This window comes from Mauremys mutica, chromosome 6, assembly GCF_020497125.1.
Source record: "Mauremys mutica isolate MM-2020 ecotype Southern chromosome 6, ASM2049712v1, whole genome shotgun sequence".
Taxonomy (NCBI): Eukaryota; Metazoa; Chordata; order Testudines; family Geoemydidae; genus Mauremys; species Mauremys mutica.
In genome coordinates, this window is record NC_059077.1 from 96,127,095 (window position 1) to 96,153,867 (window position 26,773).

Here is a 26,773-nt window from a genome sequence, read left to right on the forward strand (position 1 = left end):
TAAAGAATGCAGTTTAACTTTAAAGGGATCCAATCATACCAGAGGCTCTGCACCCCAATCTACATTCATTCCAGTGGGAGTTCTCTGTGTGCATTTCCTGGTAAGTTGAAGCTTCAGGAGATAATATTTATATGAAAGGGAGAGAAATTTTAAAATCTGAATCTTAACAAGAAAAGCTAAAATAAGAAAGTAATGCTGGGCTGGTCGGAGAGGGGAACTGATTCTGGCAAAGGGCCGGCCCCTGTCGCAGGGAATAGATCCACGAGGGGGTCATCTCCCTGCTCCTCCCACTGGCCACACACGGCCAGTACCAAATTCTGCCTGTCAAAGTATGGCTTCTTCATGTTGCAATGGTACCCATTGGCTGTGAGCCCAGTTAGACAGTTCCACTATATAGTTTACCTCATTCAGCTGCTTGATGACCTTAAAGGGCCCATCCCAGGCAGCCTGTAGTTTGTTCTGTGGATGTCATGAAGTAGGGTTTTATTTATCTTGTTATGTTGCATGTGCGTCTTGCTGTCCTATACAGTACCAATACTGCGTGTGCCTTTGTTTCCCAGTGTACTACACCAATACTTAGCTGGTGGGAATTGGGTGTGTGATTTTGCTTCTGCCCTCAGGGCAAGTGAGACTGCCCAGCTACTTGCACCTAGGTAACCTGAGATCCAGGCCGCGGTGCCACTAGGTGACACCTTTGGCCCGGGAAGCGAGACAAAGAGAAGGAGGAGGGGCATCAAGGGGGGGTGTCAGAGGTTGGGGGGCTGGAGGCCGGCAGTCTGCGTGGGGGGACTGGAAAAGGGGAATCCAGGATTCCCAAGATGGACTTGGCTGAAAGTCACTGATGTCTGTAATAGCAAGCTCTGTTCTACGCTGTGTTCCTGTCGATGAATAAACCGTCTGTTTTACGCTGGTTAAGAGATGGGTGCAGGGCCCTCTGCCTGTGCAGACTTGCTGTGGGAAGCGCATGGTGTGAGAAGGGGATGCTGAATGCTCCGAGGTCAGACCCAGGAAGGTCAAAGCTGTGTAAGCTTCTTGCCCTGCAGACAGTATGCTCCAAGAAAGGAGGCTCCCCCAGAGTCCTGACCGGGGCCGGCTGCCGGCACCAGCGAAGGAAGCAGGTGCCTGGGGCAGCCAATAGAAAGAGGCGGCATGCAGGGGAGCATGGCTAGGGCCAGCACTGACTCGCAGAGCGTCGTCCCAGGCAGCCTCCCCGCCTCCTCCAGTTTACAGCGGCAGAATGTCGCAATCTCGGCTCTGCCTTGCATGGGGGGCGGAACGATCACGCTGCGGGCTCGTGGCCACTGGGCCAATGATTGCGCTACTCGCATCCCGGCGGCCAATCAGAGCGTGGGTATAAACAGACCCGTGTGACAGGGGCCAATAGGAAGCCAGGCCGCTGAGTGTGATTATTGCCCTGTGCTCTAGCTGGGCCCGCGGGCGGCCGGAGCAGCATCTTCCGGCCATGGACGCGAAGAGGCAGGTGGCTAACTTCAGCGCGGGACCCGCTAAGCTGCCGCGCGCGGTGAGTGCCCGCGGCTGCGGGAATTGCGGCAGCCTGGCGCGGGGCGGGCTCCGCGAACGGGAGTTTGCGCGGGGGCTTGGCAGAGGGAGGAAAGCGGCCGCCCCCGGGAATGGAACAAGACGCTGTTGCAGCGGGAGCGCTCGGGCTTGCACCGGAGATGGGGGGAGACGGACTCGGCGGCATTTAGCAGGGGGTGAATCCGGCTCGTCTGGAATTGGGTTGGGGGTGATTCAGGCTGGCAGCCCCCTGTCCCCCCGCACCGCCGCCGATCGCTCAGCACGGGCCGGGGGAGGCGGTGCGCCCTGGGGGGAAAGGGAGGGGTAAGGATTGAAATGGGTAAAGCAGAGGCTGGGTGCCGCTGAAGTCAGCGAAATCTGCGGGCGTGCAGGCACCGGCGGGCTGGCTGCTTCTCCTGTTAAAAGTATCCTCAGCTCGGCACCGCCGATGCAGGCTCGGAGACCTGCCAGGGATCAGTGTTACCAGGGGCTGTGATAGGTCAAACTCCAGTTTGAAACCAGGGATCTTTCTCCTGAAGCTCAGACTGTGGTTAAGGGAGAGCGCCCCTCTCGGGATGCTGGCTCCAGTACCTACGGTTAAAGCAATGCCTGCATTGCAGGTGACTTGTTTTACTGTTAACCCAAGTGGGTAGCTACTAGTCTTCTCCCCTAAACTGCTAAACCTGAAGCATGTTGGTCATCTGTAATTAATTTTGTTCCAAGGCTAGAGACTTAGTCCATTGCTTTCAGGTATAACTCATTGGCATGTTAGGTAATTCTCGCTGTCAGTTTTTTGTGGCATATTGCAGTTTTGAGAAAAGGGGCAGGTTCCCATTTGGTTATTGTCATTGCAGATCTGCAGACTGTGAAAAATTAAGCTTAAAAATGCGTACTATTAACCCACCAGTGAGTTTTCTTTCTAGAAATAAAACTTGCCCTTATTACTGCGGAAAATAAAAGGTCAAAGTAATCTAGTTCTCCTAACTGCAAAACCTGATAATTTTGTAGTTAATTGTTGGATACACCACTTCAGTATGGGAGGTAAGTATTTGCAGATTCGTTAGTGTAATTACAGCAAATAAAGCTTGAGCTAAGTGAAGGAGCATTCTTTAATCGCTTTTATATGGAAAAAATGATAATGTCTAAAGCAGGGGTAGGCAGCCTACGGCACGAGTGCCGAAGGCGGCACGTGAGCTGATTTTCAGTGGCACTCAGGCTGCCTGGGTCTTGGCCACTGGTCCGGGGGGTCTCTGCATTTTAATTTAATTTTAAATGAAGCTTCTTAAACATTTAAAAAACCTTATTTACTTTACATACAACAATAGTTTAGTTATATATTATAGACTTGTAGAAAGAGACCTTCTAAAAATGTTAAAATGTAATACTGGCACGCGAAACCTTAAATTAGAGTGAATAAATGAAGACTTGGCACGCGACTTCTGAAAGGTTGCCGACCCCTGGTCTAAAGTATAGACTCAATCCTTTGGAAAGTTGCATCAGCAGCTATCAGTTATCCAATTACATCTGGGTGGAGGAGTGGCTCATGCTTCAATTTAAAGCTTCCAATTTTCCGCACAATGGTTATGTACTGTCAGCATTTTTTGTTTTTAGGACTTCTGTGTCTGGATTTGTTCTAACACATTCTTGTTACGTAGCTGCTGTTCTTTCTCAGAGTCAGGAGTCTATGGAGCGGCATCTAATGAATTTTCTGGAAATATTTTGTAGGTTATATTGCAAATAAACTTGTTTTTTTCTAACAGAGCATTTAGCCAGTAAAGCACTCTTTCATTGGTGCTGCTCTAACGTTTAATCCTGCAGTCATTTAATTGCGAAGTATTAGTAGTCATGTGACTATATGGGATTACTTGTGTGACTAAGGAACTGTTTTTGTGAGCGAGGGAGGACAGGATCAAGCTCTACAATTCGTTAGTTTGTTTTTGCCCCCCTTGTTTGGAAACTGCAAGACTCTTGCAATGGAATGTTTCACTTCAGTTTTAGTAGGGTCTAATCCTGCTTTCCTTGCATTCCCCAAACTCCCGTTGAAACAAAGGAATGCCAGGAGCTGTTGACTTTTGCACATTTTGTTTTAAGACTTGGGAGAGGGAGACTGTTCGTGTGAGAGAGGAAGAAGCATATTCTTTTGTAAAAGTAATCTCCCTCCCTCCCTTTTAATTACAAATTCCCCCGAAACAATGTTACTCTAATACATAACACTGTTTTTGTATCTTGCTTGTGTTTTGATAATTTTTTTTCCTCCTGAGCCAATCTGCACGTGCTGTCCACTAGTCCAAAGTTCACAGTCTGTAGCTATCAAAAGTGACACTCTTTCCAGATCAGTCAGGTGGTGACCACCTGGTACCCTCAACAGGTCATGCAGATTTCTTATTGGGAAGGCAGTTTGCTTAGTGTGACAGGGATCCCAGGGTAGCCAGCTGAGTTCACTCAATTAGGGTGAACTGCAAAGAATGGGGCAGACAATCCCCAAAGCTGGGGGATATTCCAATCCTCTAGATTTACCAAGCCAGCACAAACAGCTTTTTTACCTCCTCACTGGTTGCCCAGAACCCAACAATACAGTTCCCTTAAAGTAACCCAGCCTCAGTCCTCCACCTCGATAGCCAAGTCAAGAATGATGAGGGTTTCTGAAAATCTTATTTCATCATATAAAAAAGAAAAGGTTCTACCAATCCCAAAGGAACGAACACATTACCTCCCAGGTTAATGAATATTCCAGATTGTACCCAAATACACGCTTATGGCAAATTCTTATTAACTAAAGTAAAATTTATTAAAAAAGAAAAGAGAGCATGGTTAAAAGATCAACATTCATAGACATGAGTTCAGTTATTGAGGTTCTGATTCATAGCAGAGATGGTGAGCTTTGTAGTTGCAAAGAATTCTTTTAGAATTTAGCCCATAGGTTATATTCCAATGTCCAATATCATATTCAGGGATCTCAATCTTGTGACTCAAACTTCCCCTAATGAAGCATAAGCAGATCTGAGATGACAGGATCAGGACCCACAGTGTTCTAGCATCCACTTGACCATAGAGTCCTGGGTAAACAATAGGCAACCAGGTGACTTTGAAGTAGGTTTACTTCCTAAGCATCACCTGGTAATTACTCAAACAGATGAACATAAGGCAGGGGTGGCCAACCTGTGGCTCTTCAGAAGTTAATATGCAGCTCCTTGTATAGGCACTGACTCCGGGGTTGGAGCTACAGGCACCAGCTTTCCAATGTGCCGGGGAGTGCTCAGTGCTCAACCCCTGGCTCTGCCACAGACCCTGCCCTCACTCCACTCCTTCCTGCGCCCTCCCCATAGCCTGCCATGCCCTTGCTCCTCCCACCCAGAGTCTCCTGCACGGCATGAAATAGCTGATCAGGAGGTGTGGGGAAGGAAGAGAAGGTGCTGATTGGTGGGGCTGCTGGTGGGTGGTAGGTGCTGGGAGCGGGGTGAGTAGGTGGGGGAGCAGATTGGAGGGCTGCTGACTTATTACTGTGGCTCTTTGGCAATGTATATTGGTAAATTCTGGCTCCTTCTCAGGCTCAGGTTGGCCACCCCTGACACAAGGTAATTGCCTGTCTTTCCACCATTCGCAGATTTGCTATACATTTAAAAAAGAGATGACTAGAGACATCCTATGTTTACAGTTCATTTAAATGTTAAGATGTTCTTTTGATCTCTGAATTAACAGAATACAGCATAGACAGGGACTGTTGATTACGTTGTTGACCCCTACCAATATATATGTAAATACACAAACACACCAACATTATCTCCCCATATTTCTTTAAGGGTTGAATTTGAGTCATTCATCCTGCAGGATGCTTAACCCTTTCTGGTCATGCATCACACTTAGTTTGTGCAATTCTCCAGAGTGTATGATTCCTTGGCAAATCCATAAATGGTGTGCTTATGTTCGCCAAGGCGAGCTCTTTGTTGAGTTCTTCACTCTCCTCTCTCCTTTGAGGGGGGAGACAGAGAGAATATTATTTTCATTTTGAGAGCTAAGAATTATTCCAGTTGTGGGCAACATGGTTTAATAGTTAGACCCTGAGTGCAGCTCACTGGTGTATGATAGCAACAGGAGAGGACATGCTGGGGCATCAAGTCACTTAGGCCTAGACTTTCAAAAGTGACCAGTGACTTTTTTGGGGGGCACATCATTTTATTTATTTATTTATTGGGTGCCCAACTTGAGACACCTTAAAGAAAGGTGATTATCAGGAAGAGTTGAGCACCCGTGCTCTGAAAAATCAAACCCCTTTAAGTTGTCTCCAGGTAAGCCACCCAGAATTCACAAGTTTGCTTCTGGCCATAACTCTCAACCTCAGTTTCCCCATCTGTAGATAATACCGATTTGCTTTTATTGGTGATCTACAGATAGAAGGAGCTAAAATATGCTCCAAGTTTTGTTGTTGTTTAAATCAGCACAAAGGAGGTGGAAAGGTCCAGCAAAACCATGCTGCTCTGAACCATAGGACTATGACTTGAGATGAAGAATACCCACAGTGGGCACATGATTTGATTATCCCATCATCTGACAAGCTTGTAGATAAGGTGAAGTTATAGTAGTATCTGAAATTTCAGTAATTTTATAATGGACTGAGAAATGTCACGTTGACCCAGTCTGCGGTAGTTGGGATGTTTATGCTTCAACGCTGGCACACAATGATGACAAATTGATTTTTTTTTCTTTTTTTTGGGGGGTGGGTAGGTATTGCTAGAAGCACAGAAAGAGTTGGTGGACTACAAAGGACTTGGTATAAGTGTACTTGGTAAGGCTTTTTTAAAATTATTCTGTGTTTTACGGAGTTTAGAAGTTTAGCTGGATTATGAAATAAGTATAAGAAATTCTGAGCTGTAGATCTCAATCAAGTGTCGCATTTCCTTTTAAAATTTATTACCCCTTTAACCTCTGGAAGGCGTCTGAGTCCTGAGGATCTGCTTACACATTAGTGTAGGGAAGAAAACAATCATCCACTAGAAGGTTATGAAGTGACATGTGGACAGAGATATTTTATATTTTTATTTATTTTATATTTTATCGATTCCACACTGAGGCCCAGAGTCAAGGAACACAACAAATCATAGCTAGTGCTTCTGGATCTTTGCAAAAGATGTTTGTTCATTAATTTTGTCAGTGGAGAAGAAATGCCTTTTTGATGCCACTATATTATATTTATCTATATTGTATAAATCTTCCAAATTTATATGAAGCCACGTTTATATTTAAGAAGGAAATATGGTGTCTTGTTTGCTGTCTTTTGTGCCATATGCATGTCTGTTTCACTGTTCAGAGCCCAAACTTGCAAAACAAAAAACAAAGAAGGGAAGAAAAGAAAAAGTTTATGCAATGCACTTAGCAGTCTTGCTCTACAGGATCAGAGCCTTATTTTGTAATAAGTCACAAACTTCTACAAATAGAGCGAGTACAGGTCTGATAATGAGAATTAATATTAATGATTCTTAGCTCTTCAACAGGATTATTGAACAAAGAAGCCCCTTAAAAACTACACTTTGGTTACAGAGCAGCTCTATACTGAAAATATACTTGGATTGTTACCAAAAACAGACTTAAAAGGGAGGGAGTTAGAGCATGGGCCTGGGAGTCTGGTTGGAGACCTGGGTTTTAATCCAAATTCTGCCACTGTCTGCTTTGAGGTCTTAGGCAAATCCCTGGCACCAGATTTCAAATTTAGATAGCTAAACATGGCACTAACCATCTTAAAAATTGCTCTGAATTTCAGAGGTGTAGCGCACCCAGGTGTGGGATGAAACTTAACTGGAGCTGCAGATGCATGTCACATCTGAAAATCCAGCCCCTTACTCGGCTAAGCTTCCGTGTTTGAAAAATTGGGCCTTAATGTCTCTGTCTCAGTTTATTTTTTATAAAATGGGAATAATACATACCAGCCTTTTTAGTGTGGTTCATGTTCTTCAGCAGAAAGGCACCATGCTCTGACTCAGCAAAGCACTTAAACGCATGCATTAGTGCCTTGAAGCTTGAGCCAGTGCTCATTGAATTCAGTGGAAAGGCTCTCATTGAATTCAGTGGGTTTTGGAGCGGCTGCTTGCTGAATTAGGGATGGACTTACGAATGTGATTAAGTGCTTTGCTGAGTTGGGAACTATGTGAGCAAAGTATTATTAAAATATTAAGCATTGTGGTTTATATCGGGGACAAGTGGCTTACAGAAGGCTTTGCCGCTTATCCAGCTGTTTTATAAAGTCAAGTTGTGATATGGTTTTTTTCACATTATCTCTATTTTTTTTCCATCCTATAGAAATGAGCCATAGGACATCTGATTTCTCAAAAATTATAAACACAGCTGAAAATCTCTTGCGTGAATTGCTGTAAGTTTTGGGTATTTTTAACTATGATTAATGTGAAAGCCCTTCACATCACCTGTTTTTCAGATACTATAGTGATAATAAAACATATAAATTTGGGACTGAAATTGATCTTCCGTTTGCTAGTTTTTGTTTTATCTGAGTATGCCTGAAGTGTTTTTATTAGGTTAAGAAACTTTTCATATGCTTTTATAGAATCTTATTAACTCAAAATAGCATGTTTTTCAAACTCCAATCTGTCATGGATATAGACCTCCTAAACGACAGCAATCCTGTTAGATACAATTGTACATGCACGTTTTTAAAATTTGGTCTCTTAAAGTTAAACTCCACTTTTAAGCTCATTAATTGTACACTTTTAGCATACATCTACCATAACAATAGACCTATCTGTAAATCTTTGCCTTCAGGAGTCCATTCTTTTTTCTAAACAGATTGTTTCTGACACTGAAATTATATATTAAACGAAATGGAAAAATATAATTTTCTGTGAGACTAACAATAAATCCATTCATGAACATTAATTCTGTTGTACGTATACACCATCTTACTTATTGTTTATACATGCTACAGTAGAATTAGTACTAGGGAATGGCTTTGTTTATTGTTAGTGTCAGAAACGAGCAAGGTTTTTTGTGAGACCATCTTAAAATGTTTTGTATTGACCAATGAAATGGCTCCTCATACCTAGATCAAACCAATACCAAACTGTTAACTTTTTGCTTTAATGTCTTTGAAATGACCCTATCTAAAACTTGTATAATTTTCATAAGACTTTTGCAGCAAGCGTAGCAGCAAAGAGTGTACTAAGTCCTGTGCATAATTTTGTTTGAAATAGAAAACTAATTTCCTTCTTTTACACAGAAATATTCCAGAAAACTATAAAGTCATCTTCCTCCAAGGGGGTGGGTCTGGTCAGTTCAGTGCTGTTCCACTTAACCTTATTGGACTAAAAGAAGGAAGATGCGCAGATTATGTGGTTACTGGAGCTTGGTCAGCAAAGGCAGCTAAGGAGGCAGAGAAATATGCCAAAGTGAACATTGTTCATCCTAAACTTGGAAGTTACACAAGTAAGTTGACGTTTAGCTTGCTGTGTCTGAAAATCTTGCATGTAGTCACATCTAACAAGATTTTCAAGTTGCTCTAGAGGAACAATTCTCCCACATTTGAATCATTCCAGAAATGTTTGTGAGGTTACTGAATAGAACCAGTTAAACACTTGAGCGCCCAACCTTTAGGTTCACTCCCTCTGGGGCATCTGGCATTGGCCACTGTCTGTAGACAGGATACCGGGTTAGATGGACCTTTGGTCTGATCCAGTGTGGCTGTTCTTACGTTCTTATGTTTTAACCTTTTTTGAACTGCCAACGTCATCTATGCGTTCTGCCTGACAGTGAGAGCCATTAGACTGTTCAATATTCTCCTTTGAGGAAGGAAGGGGAAGCCCCATCTCTCAGGACTTTTTAAAACTAGACTGAGCAGCCCCTAGAAACTGTATGGTTGCAGTCACTTGCATGCTGAGATAGCTGCCCATAATGCAGCTCCCAATGCCACTGCAAGTGCCGCAAATGTGGCCACGCCAGTGCGCAAGCAGCTGTCAGTGTGGACAGACTGCAGCGCTTTCCCTACTGCACTCTCTAAAGGCAGGTTTAACTCTCAGTGCTCTACGTCTGCAAGTGTAGCCGTGGCTTTAACATCATCCTGTTGTTTCCTAATTTTTACCTATAATGTTATGAGCTCTCTTGGACCCATTAAAGTTAATTGGAGTTTTTCCTTTTTCTTCAGTGGGTGCAGACTAGAGGCTTTAGGGATGGGTGCATTCTTCTTTATTCTCAGGGCAGTAGGCTTTTTTTTGTACCTAGCCTACAGGTGAATTTGATTTGTTGCTGGTAAAAACTATTGTTACCTAGTGCAATAAAACCACTCTCAATAGCAATTTAAAGTTCAGTGCCAAAGTAAAGTTACACACCAGTAAAATTAGAGTGCTGAGTCTAGCTGTTTTCGGTAACCTTTGTTTCTCCTCTTATTATCTGTCTCAGAAATTCCTGACACAAGCAGCTGGAATCTCAGACCGGATGCCTCTTATGTCTACTACTGTGCTAATGAGACTGTTCATGGTGTGGAGTTTGACTTTGTACCTGATGTCAATGGAGCAGTCTTGGTGTGTGATATGTCATCAAATTTCTTGTCCAGACCAGTAGATATTTCCAAGGTACAGTATCAAACACGCTCGCTCTACAAAGTGCAGTCCAACATCTTCAAACTTGGATTAGACAAAAAGGTGGCTGGACTGTGTTGAGCATTCTCCATTCCCACTGAAGCTGTTGGAGCAGAGGCCTCCTTTTTTTTTTAGGTACTTTTATAAGGAATTAGGCACTCCAGTCTGAATATTGTGTCTCTAATGTGCTATCTTGTTCACTAAGAATTGGACACATCAGATTTTATGTTTAGTGTCGTGTGAGTGCTCTGCACTGTTCACCACATTAAAAGAGAGACAATCATGGCCTTACACTAAGAATCCTCTAAGATAGATAGTTGTTTGTATTGTCGTAAGTGATGCTGAAGGCTCTTGAGTATTAGCTTTACTTCGAGTCGTTACAGCGGGGATGAGGTGTCGGGACTTCTGGATTCTACCCCTGACTCTGCCATGGACAAGCTGTATGACCATAGTTAAGGCTACGTTTGTCATGGACTCTATGACTTCCAGAGACCTCTGACATTCTCTGCATCAGCCCCTGGAGCTGTGGAACTGGAGCTGGCAGCCGTCAAGGCCCTGGCAGGGTTCCAGTGACGGGCCCCCTTGCAAGTTTCCAGGGACAGGTGACAGACTCTGGAGGGGGGCCCGCCTCAGGCTTCCTGGGATGGGCAACAGCCTCACACAGGGGAAAGGGGGACGCCTAGGGCAAAGGGCTGGGGTGTCCCATTTTCTCTATGGGAAATATGGTCACCCTGCAGCTCCCAGCCACCGTGGGTGCAAGTCCAGCCCCCCTCCCCCAACGCCCATCAGCTTCCAGTTGCTCTGGGCAGAGGGGGAACCCCAGAGTTCCCAGCCATCATGGTGGCAGGGGAAATCATGGAGCTGCAGCAGCAAATGTCACAGACAGGTCATGGCTTCCATGAATTCTTGTTGATTGCCGTTGACCTGTCCGTGACTTTTACTAAAAATAACCATGACAAAACTCTTAGCCTTTACCATAGTCAAGTCATTTAATCTCTGTGAAACAGGGATATAACACTTACCAGTATTTCTCAAGTGCTTTGATATTCTTGCATGAAAGGCACTATGGAAGTATGAAGTGTTATTGATTTGTGTACTTTTTCTCTTGTAGTGAAACATAGGCATCGGACTGTCCATTGCAACTTGTGCCAGGGGAAAGTAGGGTCAAATAGTTCATCTCCTATTTGGGTTTCATTGAGTCTCCTTTCCTTTACTTCCCTTTGAGTAGCTAGAGATTATAGGATGCCAGTTCTGGACCAGTGGGGGTTTGTTGAAAATGCTGCTATGTGTTTTCAAGCAATTTGTTTCGGGGTACTAACAGATGGAGACAGGCTTCTCTGAGAATAATTTGTGGCTACTAGATGGACCCTTGGTAGACAAAGTGAGATGGTTCTTGAAGTGAACTGCCTCAGATGAAAGAAGATATTTAATTTTGACAGTACTGATAAACAAAGGAAAATGTTGATTATCTGAAATTTGGAAGTGACCCCTGAAATCAAAATGATCCTTCTTCACTCCTCAAAAATTGGGGTATGTTTTCTTAGCCATTCAGATAACACTGCATATGTCTTGAAATTTATAAAGAGACAGATCTTATAACTATATAATATTCCTGATTAAGTCATTGCTTCTAAGAAAATCCTTTTCTTTCTATTAAAGTTTGGTGTCATTTTTGCTGGTGCCCAGAAGAACGTTGGCTGTGCTGGAGTAACTGTGGTAATAGTGCACGAGGATTTGCTGGGGTTTGCACTCAAAGAATGCCCTATAGTATTGGACTATAAAGTACAAGCAGGAAATGGCTCATTATATAACACTCCTCCATGCTACAGGTAACTTGTTCCTCCAGCAAACTACTAGGCTGGCATCTGCTGCTGTTGTCAGAAAAGGTTTCAGAAACTGAATGTACATTTTGCTACCAGGTCACAAATAGGCTGGAGGATAAAGTACAGTAAATCAAATCATTATGATTTTGAGTGAGGGAACTACTTTTGTAAGCCCCAACCCTGTGTTTTAAATCAGGGTTGAAGGAGGGAGTTGAAAAGTTATTATACAGTGTTTACTTTTTAGATGATGATTCCACGCTATGGCAGTTTTAGGGCCAAATTCTGTGCTGACCATAAACTGAAGTAGGTCCAGTGAATTCAGTGGTGATGCCTCAGCTGATGCAAGGAGAGAATTTGGTCCTTAGTCTTTATCTTCAGTCAGTCCAGATTGATTTAGCTCCCATCTTCAGCAGACAAACCTAAGGTCCAAATATCCACACAGGGGGAAAAAACCTTCATAGGGAGTTGGAAACTCCCCAAAGTTCCTTGCATGGAGTTTCCCACAAAACCTTCCCTCAAAGGCCAGGGCTTATTCCACTTTCCCTCCAACTGCCAGAGCAGCCAGCATTTCAGACCCTAGAGCACGCAGATCCCCAGCAACATACTGAAGGCCAGAGCCATCTACACCTACATCTTCTGTCTCCACAGCACATCCAGGGCCCCCTTTCCCTGCCCATGGAATACCTCAAGCAGTGAACCCCCCTTCAGGGTGGAGGGGACAATGCATATCTCGCCTCTACATTGCACCTCCTTCCTTCCCGTGTAGCCTCTGGGAGTGGGGAATGGTACTGTGGAGGTGGCTGATCCCTTATCTGTATGATGGGTGGAGGAAGAAGGGTAGCTATGTGTGGAGGATCCCTTCAGCAAACACAACTTTGGGCCTTCCTTTCAAAGTGCATCCTGCACATCTGAATCCCTCTGTATCTTTGTTGCTGGAAAACATTGATGGCAGAGACTTATTCTTTTAAATGACTTTTTCCTAAAACATTTTCTATTGTTGCGACGTCCATTTACTGCAATAGCTGTTAAAGTGAGACTGTAGTCAAGAGTATGAAAACTGGCATCTTGGTGATCTTGTATTTATCCTCCATCAGAGCTTTTCATAGTAAATTTGCGCCGATTACCACTTCAGGATCAATCTGGCATCCAAAAATAACTCTTCTCTCTGCTTCATAATCATCAACAGCAATCAAGATCATAGAATCAGAATGTATCTGGCAATTTTGTGACTAGATGAGGCACAACAGCTTGCTCTTCCACAGCTACTGCATAATGATGCTGAACTGCTGACAGTAGCGAAAACAGGCTTTGCTAGTGGAAGATTCAAAAGACATGTAGGCCCAATCCTGCCTCATCTTTAGTAAAACTTTTATATTGACTTCAGTGGGATTGGAAGCAATTCCTGTACAGTTTGTGCAATATAAAGGTGATTTAATAAAATACAGCCATTGTTCTAATCCAAAACTCACTTTAAAAAAAGTGTATGCCCTGTACCCCGGAATGCTGTTTTCTGGGAAACTTTGGAAAGAGTACACAGCTTTTTAAGATCAAAATCCTTCGGTTCAAAACTTACATTAATACAATTTTATGGCTCGTTTTTTCCCACATGTCAGGAATTTCAGCATTGTTTGCAGCATAAACTAGGATTGGGCCGTATCGAACATTCAGTATATATCATAGGCATGATAATCCTTGTATTTGGGGTCTACCTTAATGCCTTAACTTAGTATATATGTGCAGTGGGTCAAGTTACCAGTGATGTGGGCACTGTAACTTAATGTGAATCACTGAAATGAAATATTACTATTTATATTTATTAATGGAGCACTAAATCTAGAGACTGTACATTCATTTCAGACTCTGGCTCTGGTGCTTTGTACTCCAAAGTGCATCGCACCCTATAGAGCATGCACATTTGAAACTGGTGGTACTGGGGCCCAAAGATGGCACCTCCTACTGAGTCCCTCCTGAAGTCCTCTTAAAAGTTGGACAGGCTGTTCAGGGGAGGAGGGGGGTTGACCTTGTTAATATAAAGGTCTTTGTACATGTATTTACATATTTGCTCTCTCTGTTTACTTAACTGGGTAACAAAGTGCTGTGTATGCTCAGTAGGCTGTTTTTACTGGCTGATTAAAAACCTTTATTTTGTAACCACTTATTTTCCTGCTCGCCAAAGTACACATTCTGTACTGAATACCATGTATTTGGACATGACAAGTTTTAAATCCAAGCCATTCATGGTTTTTCAAATGCAAAAGTGTTTCCATTTGACAAACAAAAAAACTCACCATACCTTGAAACTCCAACAGTGCTGATTCCACATTTGAGAGGCAAACAAAAATTCATTTCTCGGCTGAAAAGAACACTGAGAAATTTCAGTCATTGGTGGTGATTTGTTTCTAATAGAAGTGCCTTTTCAGCTATAACTGCATATCTATTAATAACATCAATTGGAGTGGGAAATGCAGTCACTTTGATCCAAAGTCTCTTCCTTCTTCCCACCCAGTACTTGGCCAGGTTTTACTTCATGCCAGTGAACCACATTGGAGGATGTTCCAGAATCAGTGTTTAAGACTGACCTAAATTTTTGGCAGGATACAGATCTGTTTGGCTTGGTTTTAGGATGCCTGTTCTGTTCTGTAAGGAAATGGCAAAGCTTCTTTCCTTTCCTTCTGCCTCCCCCTATTCTGTTCCAGGGCTAGCTGGCAAATAGGTAGGAAATATTAACCGAATTTGCATGAGCCACTTAGCAGAACATTGAATTAAATTAATGTGATGCTGATAGTCTTAACCTATTGGCACTAAGAGTCTTGACTTTCTGACACTAAGCTCCTCTGCTAAAATTAATAGCAAATTTGCTGGAGAAATCTCATTTCTCAGTTCCAAGGATTTATTTTATATTTAAAGCTTCTCCAAATCCTTTTGACTGGCATGGCAGAAGGGTAGGGGATTTTCTCTTGCTGTCTGGTTTAAGAGCATCACTTAGGGCTCAGACCTCCAAACCTTACTTGCCTAAGTCGCCCCACAGACTTGGGTAAGTATGAGCTATTTGCAAAATTTACCCCATGCAGTCGGCCAGTAGAAAGGCTATGCACCACTTAAATCTTCAAAATAGAGATCAAATGATGCATAGACCTCTGCATAGGGATAAATGACACTCCGCTGTCATGAAGATTGCAGGGGTGAGCCCTCAAAGCCATAAGCTGCTGTGTTAATTTATAACAGGGACTCCATAACCTCTCTCCTTCCACAATGCGTTTCTGAAGTGTTTAAAGATTTAGCATCCAAGGGGAAATTAAAGACAGTGATGTTAAAACAATCTCTTGGTAGATCTGTACGAGAGAGATTTGTAGGGCAATGTTGTCTAAGAACTTCCTTGGAAACTGTACCAGAAGAATTAGTAAAAGCAAACATTTTGGAAATATGCCATGAAAACTTGTGAACAGTTTATGTAAAGTGGTGTAGTCGTGGGAAATGCTTGAACTTGAACAAGCAGACTTTTGTAGCCAAAGCAGAAAGGCAAAAGGCTTTGGAGATTTTTACATAATACTGGGTAACTGGCTTTGAGACTGTTGATTTCACATGGCTACAAATCAACTGGCTTCCAGCTCTGTGCTTAGGATTTGAATTGGAATTAATAAATATAAAATATGTATTGTTACCACAAGAATAATTGTTTAATGTGAAAAATAACTTTTTAGATGACAATGGGGTCATGGACGTATGTTTAATGGTCATGAAAATAAGACTAGATTTCTGGCATAAAGCAGGCAGGTACAATGCAAGATCATCCACAAAGCTTTGTCAGTGTAGTGGCACTGGGTTTATAACACTATCTGCTGTTCCAGCCCTGGTTCTCCCTGAGATTTCTCTACTGAAATTGCCAGTTAGTCTCTGTTCTGCAGTCCTTACAGAGGCAAAATGCCCAAATGAAGTCTATGGGAGTCATGCCCTGGTAAAGACTGCAGCATCTGTCAATAGGTGGTGCAATTATTTTATGGAGAAAACTCCACTAGGAACTAGGTTACATCCAGCAGACTTGTCACTTATGAAGTTAACAGTTACTCCTATTAGGCCCAGAAGTTTCACCTGCTTTAAAGTTGTCATTATTGGGAATGTGGTCCAGATGCTAAATGTGTAAGTTATTAAAAACAATAATATATCTCCACTTAATTGTTGAGAAATTTTCAGAATGAAACATGACTTACTTTTTTCCATTTTTTTCAATAATATGACTTCATAATGTTTTCTTTTGTTTCCTCAGTATCTATATCATGAGTTTGGTCCTGGAATGGATAAAGAACAATGGTGGGGTTCCAGCTATGGATAAACAGAGTTCAATCAAATCACAAATGATTTATGACATTATTGACAAATCCAATGGATTCTATGTGTAAGTTGCAATAACTTGTCTTGGTCTTTAAAACGGTGAAACTAAAACATTAAGAGTGCTGCTAAAACTTTTTCCAAATGCTAAAATCATGGGCAGCGGGAGGGGAGTTAATTAGCACAAGCATGACCTTAAACTCCTTTTCTCTGGTCAGTGTCCAAGGATGAATCTGAATCTGTTGCATTGGGATGGGAAGTTATTTAAATCTTAGCCTGTACAGCTCAATTGCGGAAGCATATTAAGAGCTCTTGTCTAAACACAAAATTCAGTACCTAGGAAAAAGCAGTCCATCTCTGCACCGTAAGGGATGCATGGGCAGAAGCTTTTATGCTATAACCTACATTTGATAGCCGATGTCCCTGAAAGTACTTTGGCTGATTCAAAATACACATGCCAAAATGGGCTTTAATATTCTAACAAGATGCAGTATGTGCTCCCCCACCCCAATCTCTTCTTCACACCAACTCTTTGTACAGTCTAGAAATGGTGCTAAACTCTCCCCTGTCCTTTCATCCAGGGACCAGTGAGTGACATGCTCGTACTCACCCATAATGCTGAATCCTACTTTTTACAGAAATCAGTGTCTAGAAACTCCCCTTGGAATGAATGGGAGGAAGATCAGCCCTAAAAAGAATTAATAACTTGCTTATGTTCATCAGATACATCTGAAAGTGTTTTTCAAGGAAATTTAACATTATGGCAGATTTGGAGGGTTACTAGTTATTTATGAGCTGAAGGGACCCAACGTTAGACAAAAGTTGATATTTTAAACCAGGGTAACTGTTTAATAAGTGACAAACTGGCTGGCGAATATTATTCAAGTTCTGCAGAAATATTTTGCCTTCAGGATAAAACTAGAGATTCTCAGATTTAACCAGTTTTCCAAGTTAGTTATGATAGGAGAAAGTCAGAGGAGGATTTTCAATGAAAATTGTTTGCAGCCTTCATATGGAAAAGATATAACCTCTTTGTAATATCTGATGCTTTCAGCCTATCCATCTCATTAGTGGACATAATCCTTAGCCTTTGGCAGTATAGTGACTGAGGTTTAAGTCTGCTCCATTGAAGTAAAAGTGAGTCTCCCCCCGCTCTTCCCCCATTGACTTCAGTGAGAACAGGCTCAATCCCTGCGAAACATTTTGTGACACACATAAAATGTATGGCTGTGGCTGGCTGGCTTACAAAGGGTATGTCTACATGGAGCTGGGGGAGTAATTTCCAGCTCAGAGACAAACCTGTGCTAGCTGTCTGATCAAGGTAGCATGCTTGATATTGTAGCCATGGTGCGGAAGAGGCTGGCTGGTCTGAGTACCTGCCAAGGATCTCAGATAAGTAAATATTCATGATGGCTAGCCTCTCCCACTGGTTGTGTTGCGGAAGATAAACTTCTGTTTTTAGTGTGCTAGCTTGATCAGAGTTAATGTGGGTATGTCTCCTTGAGCTGGGAATTACACCCCCAGTTTGAAGTGTAGACCTACCTATAGTTGTGAGCAGGGAATAAAAAACAAATGGGGTAAATAGGCTGTGTTTGAAAGTCACAAATTACTAATTTCTGAGTTGTATGCAATTTATTATGTATTGCAACCTTTTATACTGTGCCTCTGATTGAAAGTAAAGGCTTTGCAGAAGCTGTCTGTCCAGCTGTGATATGCCTCCTAGGCCATGGAATGCCTCACTGACAAACCAGAGTGTGAGAAGTCTTTCAATGCATTGACAAACCTACCATATTTAACACAATACTGCAATCCACTTGGAGCACGTGTACTTTCATATATGATGTTATGAAACAGCTAAATCAAATGATTTATTATTTTAACATATACTAGTAACCTGCATTGTTTGATAAGGATCTTGCAAAAGTTCCAGTGGTGCAACAAGTTACTCAAGTGTGAGAGTGTTTGCAGCTTCAGATCTTAAGTGATGCATATTTTCCATTTTTCATCTGAAGCATATGAGCAACTTTCATATACAGAGGCATGTGACCAATCATTGCTTCAGCATGAAGACAAATGCAAAGGTCAGCTATGCAAAGTAACTAGCAAGTTAGTGAACACCTTCATGAAGAACGTAGAGGAGCTGGATTCCCTTTCTCACCCAAACAATGTGATGATATTGAAAGCAGTTTAATTTTGAAAGTAATTCATTACTAAGTGACACCTGACAGAATCCACATAGTGGCTCTGTAGAACAGAAACTTGCAGCTCCATGTCTTCCTTCTGTACCAGGAAGAACTAGTGCTGCTGGAAGCCTTAAGGTTGAAAGGTTGCTCTTTACTTTTGATGAAGTCATTCATCCTTCTTACAAAACATCTATCCTCATAATACATAAGTGGTTCTGTTTTTAGGCTAAGATTTTCAAAGGAGATTAAGGGAAGGAGATACGCACATCCCATTGACTTTCAATGGGAACTGTAAATGGGACTTTCAGAAGCACCTACATGACATAGGAGCATTGAAAGTCAATGGACTTATGCTCCTAAATCACTTGGCTGCTTTTGAAAGTCTCACACTAAGGCATCTAAAGTCTTGTCTAAACTACCGTAGTAAGTTGACCAAAGTTACGCTACTTCAGTTATGTGAATAACATAATTGAAGTCTATGTAGCTCAGGTCGACTTACTGCGGTATCTACACCATGCTGTGTCGATGGGAGACACTCTCCCACGAACTTACCTTGATTGTCTCAGGGAGCTGGAGACTGGAGTCGACGGGAAAGCGCTCTGTCATGAACTTAGTGGGTCTTCACCAGACCCGCTAAATAGACACCACTGCATCGATCACAGCAGTGCTGATCTACTGGTAAGTGTAGACATGGTCTAACTCTCGGATTGCTTTGAAAATCCCACATCAAGGATGTGTCTGGGCTAGAAAATGTGGCTAAGATTAGGCTGAGGTTAGCTAACACATGATAGTTAACCTCAATTAACTTTTTCTTCTAGTCTAGATGCAGGGTAGCACTTCTCACCTTGATTTAACTGATCAAGACCAAACCTAGGGTGAACTGTGACCAACTAAATCAAGGTAAAAGATGACACTGTGTATAGATGAGGAAGAAGTTTGAAGTTAGACTAAGATTAGACCAGCTAACCTCAACCTAGCCTTAACCATGTTTCGCAACTCCATTTGTCTTGCAACTACACTCAACCATGTGCATCATAACTGGGATGATTCAGCCTTCACCAGTCCTTTGGCTCCCGTGTTAAGCAACATCACTCCTCACAATGGTCATGGAGAAGAATGCTACAGTCAGAATGGCAGAGAAAGATCAGGGGAAACCTGCACCTCCCACCATACACAGACCTCTTTGACCACCCAAGAGCGCGCTTGTTGTCAAGGCACCAGTTATGGGCCTACTGGCCCAGCGCAGATTTCTCTGTGATGTTGATGTGGTATAGAGGATGGTCTGCAGCTGATGTCAAACCTTTATACTTAAACTTACCTGGTTTTGATTTTCCATGCTGCTCGAGGGCCCGTGTGAACAGATTTTGAATGGGTAGGGTCAATGTGCAGCCAGCCTACACACCTGGGGCCAACGAAAGAATCCCACGTGCGGCTGTGGCCAAAGATAGGCAATGTCACACATCACTGACAGCTGCCTTCTGACTAGATCTGGCGGTGTTCTGAGGGCTCTGCACTTCGCTGACAAGACTGCTGCAAATTGGCTTGGCAAGCTCTGCATCCAATAAGAATTCTATTGTATTCTCTACTCTTTCTACTTTAAAAAGGATTTGTGATATGTTTTGGCACTGAAAATCTGTATGGGCACAACCTGCATTCCTCAGTGAAAGTTTGTGTGTGCAAGGAAATGCAAGATCAAATCTTTCATTTGTTATCACAGCAGCATACTATTTAAAAAAGAATCGTATTATAAAATCAACATTCAAGTGACCCCTGGCTGAAACAACAGGGGAGAGTGACTTTTGTGGCTAACCAAACGTGATTACTCAGGCAAATACATCCATTATAACTTCCATAGATGGATTAAAAAAGAACCTAGATTAAGGACAAAATGTAATTATATTTTTCAGATGCCCTGTGGAGAGAGAGAGCCGAAGCAGAATGAACGTTCCATTCCGCATTGGCAATATTAAGGGTGATGAAGCGCTGGAAAAGAAATTCCTTGATAAAGCTGTGGAATTGAATATGATCTCCCTGAAAGGACATCGGTAAGTACAAGCCCGGGATGAATTCATTTGTTATAACTTTTTTAGGTCCCTGTGCAAAATGAGGCAAAATGGTTGCCATTCTCCCCCAGTACTATAGCAGCACTATCATCTGAGTGGGAGTATTGGGACTGGCAGTCCTGAGGTTGTAATAGGAGCTGCTGCTTCTTTGGGCTTGGAAGGTAGGGAAAACTTCCTTCCTGTTCTCACCATCTAAGTCCTTTGGCAGTTCTTCCTAGTCTGGTTATTCAGGCAGTGTGTTGGGCAAAGGGGTTATATTGGATGTAGAAGTCCAGCAACAGAGTGGGAGTTACCCAGTTTGTTGCACCCAATGCAGCATGTATGATTTCCTGCCCTATGGGCTGGTGTCGTATGTTTGCATTTGGTGCAAGGAGCTTCTGGCCCTCAGAGACCATGTACAGACTCTGGAGACCAGGGTGGCTGAGCTGGAGGAGCTAAGGGAGACATGAGGGTACATAGATGAGACTTTCTGGGACACAGTAGAATGGTCCCACCCCCGGCCTGACAGCCTCTGTGCTGGGGAGGAGGATGAAAGCCTCGGAAGGAGAACATCCAACTGGAGCAGAGGGAAACAATCCTATAGTTGGGACCCTCCTCCCAGATGATGATGTGGTATCTTGCACTGAGGATACTTCTCCAGGGGAGGGAACTTCAGTTATTAGGAAGAGACAGGTATTAGTAATGGGTGATTCGATCATTAGAAACCTAGATAGCTGGGTTTGCAACAATTGGGAGAACCGCATGGTGACTTGCCTGCCTGGTGCAAAGGTTGCGGATCTCTCAAGATCTCTAGATAGGCTTATGTGTAGTGCTGGGGAGGAGCTGCTGGTGGTGGTATATGTAGGTACCAATGACATGGAAGGATAGGAGAGAGGTCCTGGAGGCCAAATTTAGGCTGCTAGGTAAGAGTTTGAAGTCCAGGACCTCCATGGTAGCATTCTCTGAAATGTTTCTAGTTCTACACGCAGGGCCAGTTAGACAGGCAGAACTGCAGGGTCTCAATGTGTGGATGAGACGATGGTGTAGGGAGGAGGGGGTTAGATTTAATAGGAACTGGGGAAGCTTTTGGGAGCGGGGAAGCCTATACAGGAAGGATGGGCTCCACCTAAACCAAAACAGAACCAGATTGCTGGCGCTTAAAATTAAAAAGGTCATAGAACAGTTTTTAAACTAAGGGCTGGGGGAAAGCCAACAGATGCGGAGGAGCAAGAGGGCGTGAAACTGTTAAGAGGTGCCGGTGGATGGTGTGAGGCTGGTAGTGGCCCCCAGTGCGCCGGGACTGGGTCTTCTTGGAGTTGGGTTGCTTGGGAATGCAGCCCAAAGCTGGTGGTAAACTCCATGTAAGGCTAAATTGTACTATAGAATCTCTATGGATAGTAATTCTATGCTTGAAAAATAAGAATATAGCAGTAGGGCTATATTATAGACCACCTGACCAGGATGGTGTTAGTGACTCTGAAATGTTCAGGGAGATTAGAGAGGCTATTAAAATAAAAAACTCAATAATAATGGGGGATTTCAACTATCCCCATATTGACTGGGTACATATCACCTCAGGAAGGGATGCTGAGATAAAGTTTCTTGGTACCTTAAATGACTGCTTCTTGGAGCAGCTAGGCCTGGAACCCATAAGAGGAGAGGCAATTCTTGATTTAGTCCTAAGGGGAGCACAGAATCAGGTCCAAGAGGTGAATATAGCTGGACTGCTTGGTAATAGTGACCATAATATAATTAAATTTAACATCTCTGTGGTGGGGAAAACTCTGGCCCAACACTGTAGCATTTAATTTCAGAAAAGGGAACTACACAAAAATGAAGAGGTTAATGAAAAAGAAATTAAAAGGTACAGCACCAAAAGTGTAATCTCTGCAAGCTCCATGGAAACTTTTTAAAGACACCATAATAGAGTCTCAACTTAAATATAAACCCCAATTTAAAAAACATAGTAAGAAAACTAAAGAAGAGCCACTGTGGTTAAACAACAAAGTAAAAGAAGCAGTGAGAGGGAAAAAGGCATCCTTTAAAAAGCGGAAGATAAATCCGAATGAGGAAAATAGAAAAGAGCATAAACTCTGGCAAATGAAGTGTAAAAATATTAGAAAGACCAAAAAAGAATTTGAAGAACAGCTAGCCAAAGACTCCAAAAGTAATAGCAATTTTTAAAAATACATCAGAAGCAGGAAGCCTGCTATACAACCAATGGGGCCACTGGACGATCGGATGCTAAAGGGGCACTCAAAGATGATCAGGCCATTATAGAGAAATTAAATGAATTCTTTGCACCGGTCTTCACTGTTGAGGATGTGAGGGAGATTCCCAAACCTGAGCTATTCTTTTTGGATGACAGATCTGAGGAACTATCCCAAATTGAGGGGTTGTTAGAGGAGGTTTTGGAACAAATTGATAAACTAGACAGTAATAAGTCTCCAGGACCTGATGGTATTCACCCAAGAGTTCTGAAGGAACTCAAATGTGAAATTGCAGGACTACTAACTGTCATCTGTAACCTATCATTTAAATCAGCTTCTGTACCAAATGACTGGATGATAGCTAATGTGACGCCAATTTTTAAAAAGGGCTCCAGAGGTGACCCTGGCAGCTACAAGCCAGTAAGCCTCATTTCAGTACCAGGCAAATTTGGTTGAAACTATCGTAAAGAACAAAATTGTCAGACACATAGATGAACATAATTTATTGGGAAATAGTCAACATGGCTTTTGTAAAGGGAAATCATGCCTCACCAATCTACTAGAATTCTTTGAGAGGGTCAACAAGCATGCGGACAAAGGAGATCCAATGGATATAGTGTATTTAGCTTTTCAGAAAGCCTTTGATGAGGTCCCTCACCAAAGGCTCTTAAGCAAAATAAGCAGTCCTGGGATAAGAGGGAAGGTTCTCTCATGGATTGGTCAGTTCTCAGAATGGAGAGAGGTAAATAGTGATATGCCCAGGGATCTGTACTGGGCCCAGTCTTATTTAACATAGTTTATGAATATCTGGAAAAGAGGGTAAACAGTGAGGAGGCAAAACTTGCGGATGATACAAAACTACTCAAGATAGGTAAGTCCCAGGCAGACTGAAGAGCTACAAAAGAATCTCACAAAACTGGGTGACTGGGCAACAAAATGGCAGATGAAATTTCATGTTGATAAATGCAAAGTAAAGCACATTGGAAAACATAATCCTAACTATACACATACAATGATGGGGTCTAAATTAGCTTTTTCCAAGATCTTTCTTGAGTGGTGTCATTGTGGATAGTTCTCTGAAATCATCCACTCAATGTACAATGGCAGTCAAAAAAGCAAAAAGAATGTTGGGAATCATCAAGAAAGGGATAGATAATAAGACACAAAATATCATATTGCCTCTATATAAATCCATGGTACGCCCACACCTTGAATACTGTGTGCAGATGTGGTCGCCCCATCTCAAAAAAGATATATTGGAATTGGAAAAGGTTCGGAAAAGGTCAACAAAAATGATCAGGGGTATAGGACGGCTTCCGTACAAGGCGAGGTTAATAAGATTGGGACTTTTCAACTTGGAAAAGAGGCGACTAAGGGGGGATATGATAGAGGTCTATAAAATCATGAGTGGTATAGAGAAAGTAAATCAGGAAGTGTTATTTACTCCTTCTCATAATACAAGAACAAGGGGCCACCAAATGAAATTAATAGGTAGCAGGTTTAAAACAAACACAAAGTATTTTTTCACCCAATGCACTGTCAACCTGTGGAACTCCTTGCCAGAGGGTGTTGTGAAGGCCAGTACTATAACGGGGTCCAAAGGGAGCTAGATAGATTCATGAAAGATAGCCATTGATGGACCTATTAGCCAGGATGGGCAGGAATGGTGCCCCTAGCCTCTGTTTGCCAGAAGCTGGGATTGGGTAACAGGGCATGGATCACTTGATGATAACCTGTCTGTTCATTCTCTTTGGGGCACCTGCCATTGGCCACTGTCAGAGGACAGGATACTGGGCTGGATGGACCTTTGGTCTGATCCATTATGGCCGTTCTTATGTACATGCTTAGGAGAGGAAGATTAAGATGTTAGCCTGGGACTTGGGTGGCCTGCGTTCAGTTTCCAGCACCACCAGAGACTTTTCTGTGTGACTTTGAGCAATTCATGTAATCTTGCTGTGTCTTAGTTCCCTATCTGTCAAATGGGGTTAATAGCACTTCTGTATCTCATAGGAGTGTTGTGAGATTAAATACATTAAAGATTGTAAGGTGCTTAGACATTAGGATAATGGAGGCCATATAAGTAGCTAAAATAGATGCTTGGCTCCCATTGACATCAAGGGAAGCTGCGTGGACATTTCAAAAGATGGAATGTTGCCTCTCATTACCATGAATTTGAATTATCCCCCATATACTGAGGGGAAGATAGCTGTGTGTAGTTAATGGTAAGCACACCTTTACTGATATGTACAAAAATAACTGTTTTTTGCTCTCAATTCAGATCTGTGGGAGGAATACGTGCTTCTTTATATAATGCTGTGACAATAGAAGATGTTCAGAAGCTTGCAACATTCATGAGAAGCTTCATGCAGATGCATCAGCATGAATGTGCATGAATTGGTGCAATGCTGCACATATATGAAATAAAACATACAGGGTTTTTCATTTATTGTGATGCTGCATAAAATGCACAACTTTAGCAAACAAGAATTTTGTTTTAGTTCATATACCTATTGTAGGTAACTAAATAAGGATGAAGGGCCCAGTCCTACAATATCTTGAGCACCCTCAACTTCCATTTAAGTTGAGGACACTCAATACATGACAGGATTGGTCCCTAAATTTGCAAAGCAAATAACTTTATTGGCAATCTAACAGTGGATAGTATTGTAATCTATGTAGCTCAGATTCTGATTTTAGTTACACTGCTGTAAGTGTTACTATGGATTTACACAGATATTGTGATCATAAGCTATCCCAGTTGTGTGGAAAAAAAATCTTGTTTTGTTAATCTTTTTGTAACTGTAAAAATCTTTTTTCCCCCCCCAAATTAATGCCTTGTTCTCACTAAATTTCAGTAGTGCTTGGTACCATGTGCTTGGTTCTATAAACAGAAATTCATAAATACTGTGAACACGCACATGAGGCTAGAACTGATGGTAATTGAAAATACTTGATTGGTATGTCAAATACATTCCAAGAATGCATCTCCATAGTCCTTGGGGAAACTGATGTTGGCATTTCCTGACTTCAGACCTACTCACCAGCATGAGGCTCACTACCCTGAGGAGTCCCACTGACTTTAATATAGTGATAAGCATTATTGTAGTAAGTGTTTGTATGGTTAGGCCTTTTATTTGTGTTGTCATGTAGAGATGTAACAAGACACATACTTGTATGTAGTAAAATCAATGTGTAAGATGTTTGTTTCTGTGTGCATTTTATATTTGAAACCAGTGTAGGGTATTTAATTTTTTGTGTGTTTTTTCCCCTCCCCACAAGAACTGCCCTCATTTTAATTTGACCCTCTGTTAAACTGGACTCCCAAGTTTTACTCGATGGAACACCTGATTACTGCATCCTCCTCCTTACTGACTGACCACAATCCCATCTTGCTCCTTAGCAGTCCAGCTCACAGTTTCCCTTGCCTGATATTTCCTCCTTGGTTGCTTCACTAGCTTCCTTTGTCTTCCGCATCACGTCAGCCTTCTCATCTTACATGTGGGGCTCTGAACAAATCCAGCTGGTGTAAGTCTTGGCTCCCGTCTTGTTTCCTTCACTCTGCCAGAGAAAACTGTACCCCTCCCCCACTCACCTACATGCCTTTAATCCAGGCTTTCCTGGACACCTAAAACTCCCTCTCTAGCCCAGGTTTCAGTGACCTTCTTTCCACACATAACTTTTCCTTGAAACTCATTTGTTCTGCATAGGCCACAGTCACTAGTCAATGCCAATAAAAATGCCAGCAGCCTTTTGTTGAAACAAAAACAACAAAGGAACAAATGATTCTGTTAACACTGTCATCTGGGCCTCCTAATGTAATTGTGTTTGATTTTTCTGTCTTGTTCAGACTGTAAGCTCTTTGGGGCAGGAATATGTCTTTTGCTTCTTATATAGTGCCAAGAACAGCGTTTAAAGCTTTAATAATCTTAATGATGGACCACTTCATCCCTGTGTAACTTCACTGAAGTCAATGGAATTACATCACCGGTGAATTAAATTCCAATTGATAGGTAGTAGTTTTATGACTGCTGTTTTAAGAACTCGTTGCCAATTTATTTGTTTAATTTGTGGAGAAAATAAAGTCTTATAACAGAA

General features: G+C 42.3%; 1 protein-coding gene across 2 annotated transcripts; it reads left to right on the forward strand.

The window, feature by feature from the left end:
* Positions 1-1,390: 1,390 nt before the first annotated feature.
* On the forward strand, positions 1,391-26,773 carry PSAT1 (phosphoserine aminotransferase 1). Of its 2 annotated transcripts, none has more exons than XM_045021740.1 (9): positions 1,391-1,522; positions 6,241-6,301; positions 7,810-7,879; positions 8,741-8,946; positions 9,916-10,088; positions 11,754-11,923; positions 16,182-16,310; positions 20,334-20,471; positions 24,957-26,773. In XM_045021740.1, exons 1-9 carry the CDS (start codon positions 1,463-1,465, stop codon positions 25,069-25,071), a joined length of 1,122 nt encoding a protein of 373 aa, XP_044877675.1. In that variant the 5' UTR covers positions 1,391-1,462; the 3' UTR covers positions 25,072-26,773. The 2 variants fall into 2 exon arrangements, with proteins under 2 accessions (XP_044877675.1, XP_044877676.1); XM_045021741.1 differs by lacking the exon at positions 1,391-1,522 and adding an exon at positions 2,274-2,559.

What these genes read in the sequence shown, in the direction of transcription:
- PSAT1 (XM_045021740.1), top strand. Translation starts at nt 1,463, where the DNA reads ATGGACGCGAAGAGGCAGGTGGCTAACTTCAGCGCGGGACCCGCTAAG. An exon ending in ACTTGGTATAAGTGTACTTG is followed by an intron (nt 6,302 to 7,809) that starts GTAAGGCTTTTT and finishes TCCATCCTATAG; the next exon opens with AAATGAGCCATAGGACATCT. An exon ending in GACCAGTAGATATTTCCAAG is followed by an intron (nt 10,089 to 11,753) that starts GTACAGTATCAA and finishes TTTCTATTAAAG; the next exon opens with TTTGGTGTCATTTTTGCTGG.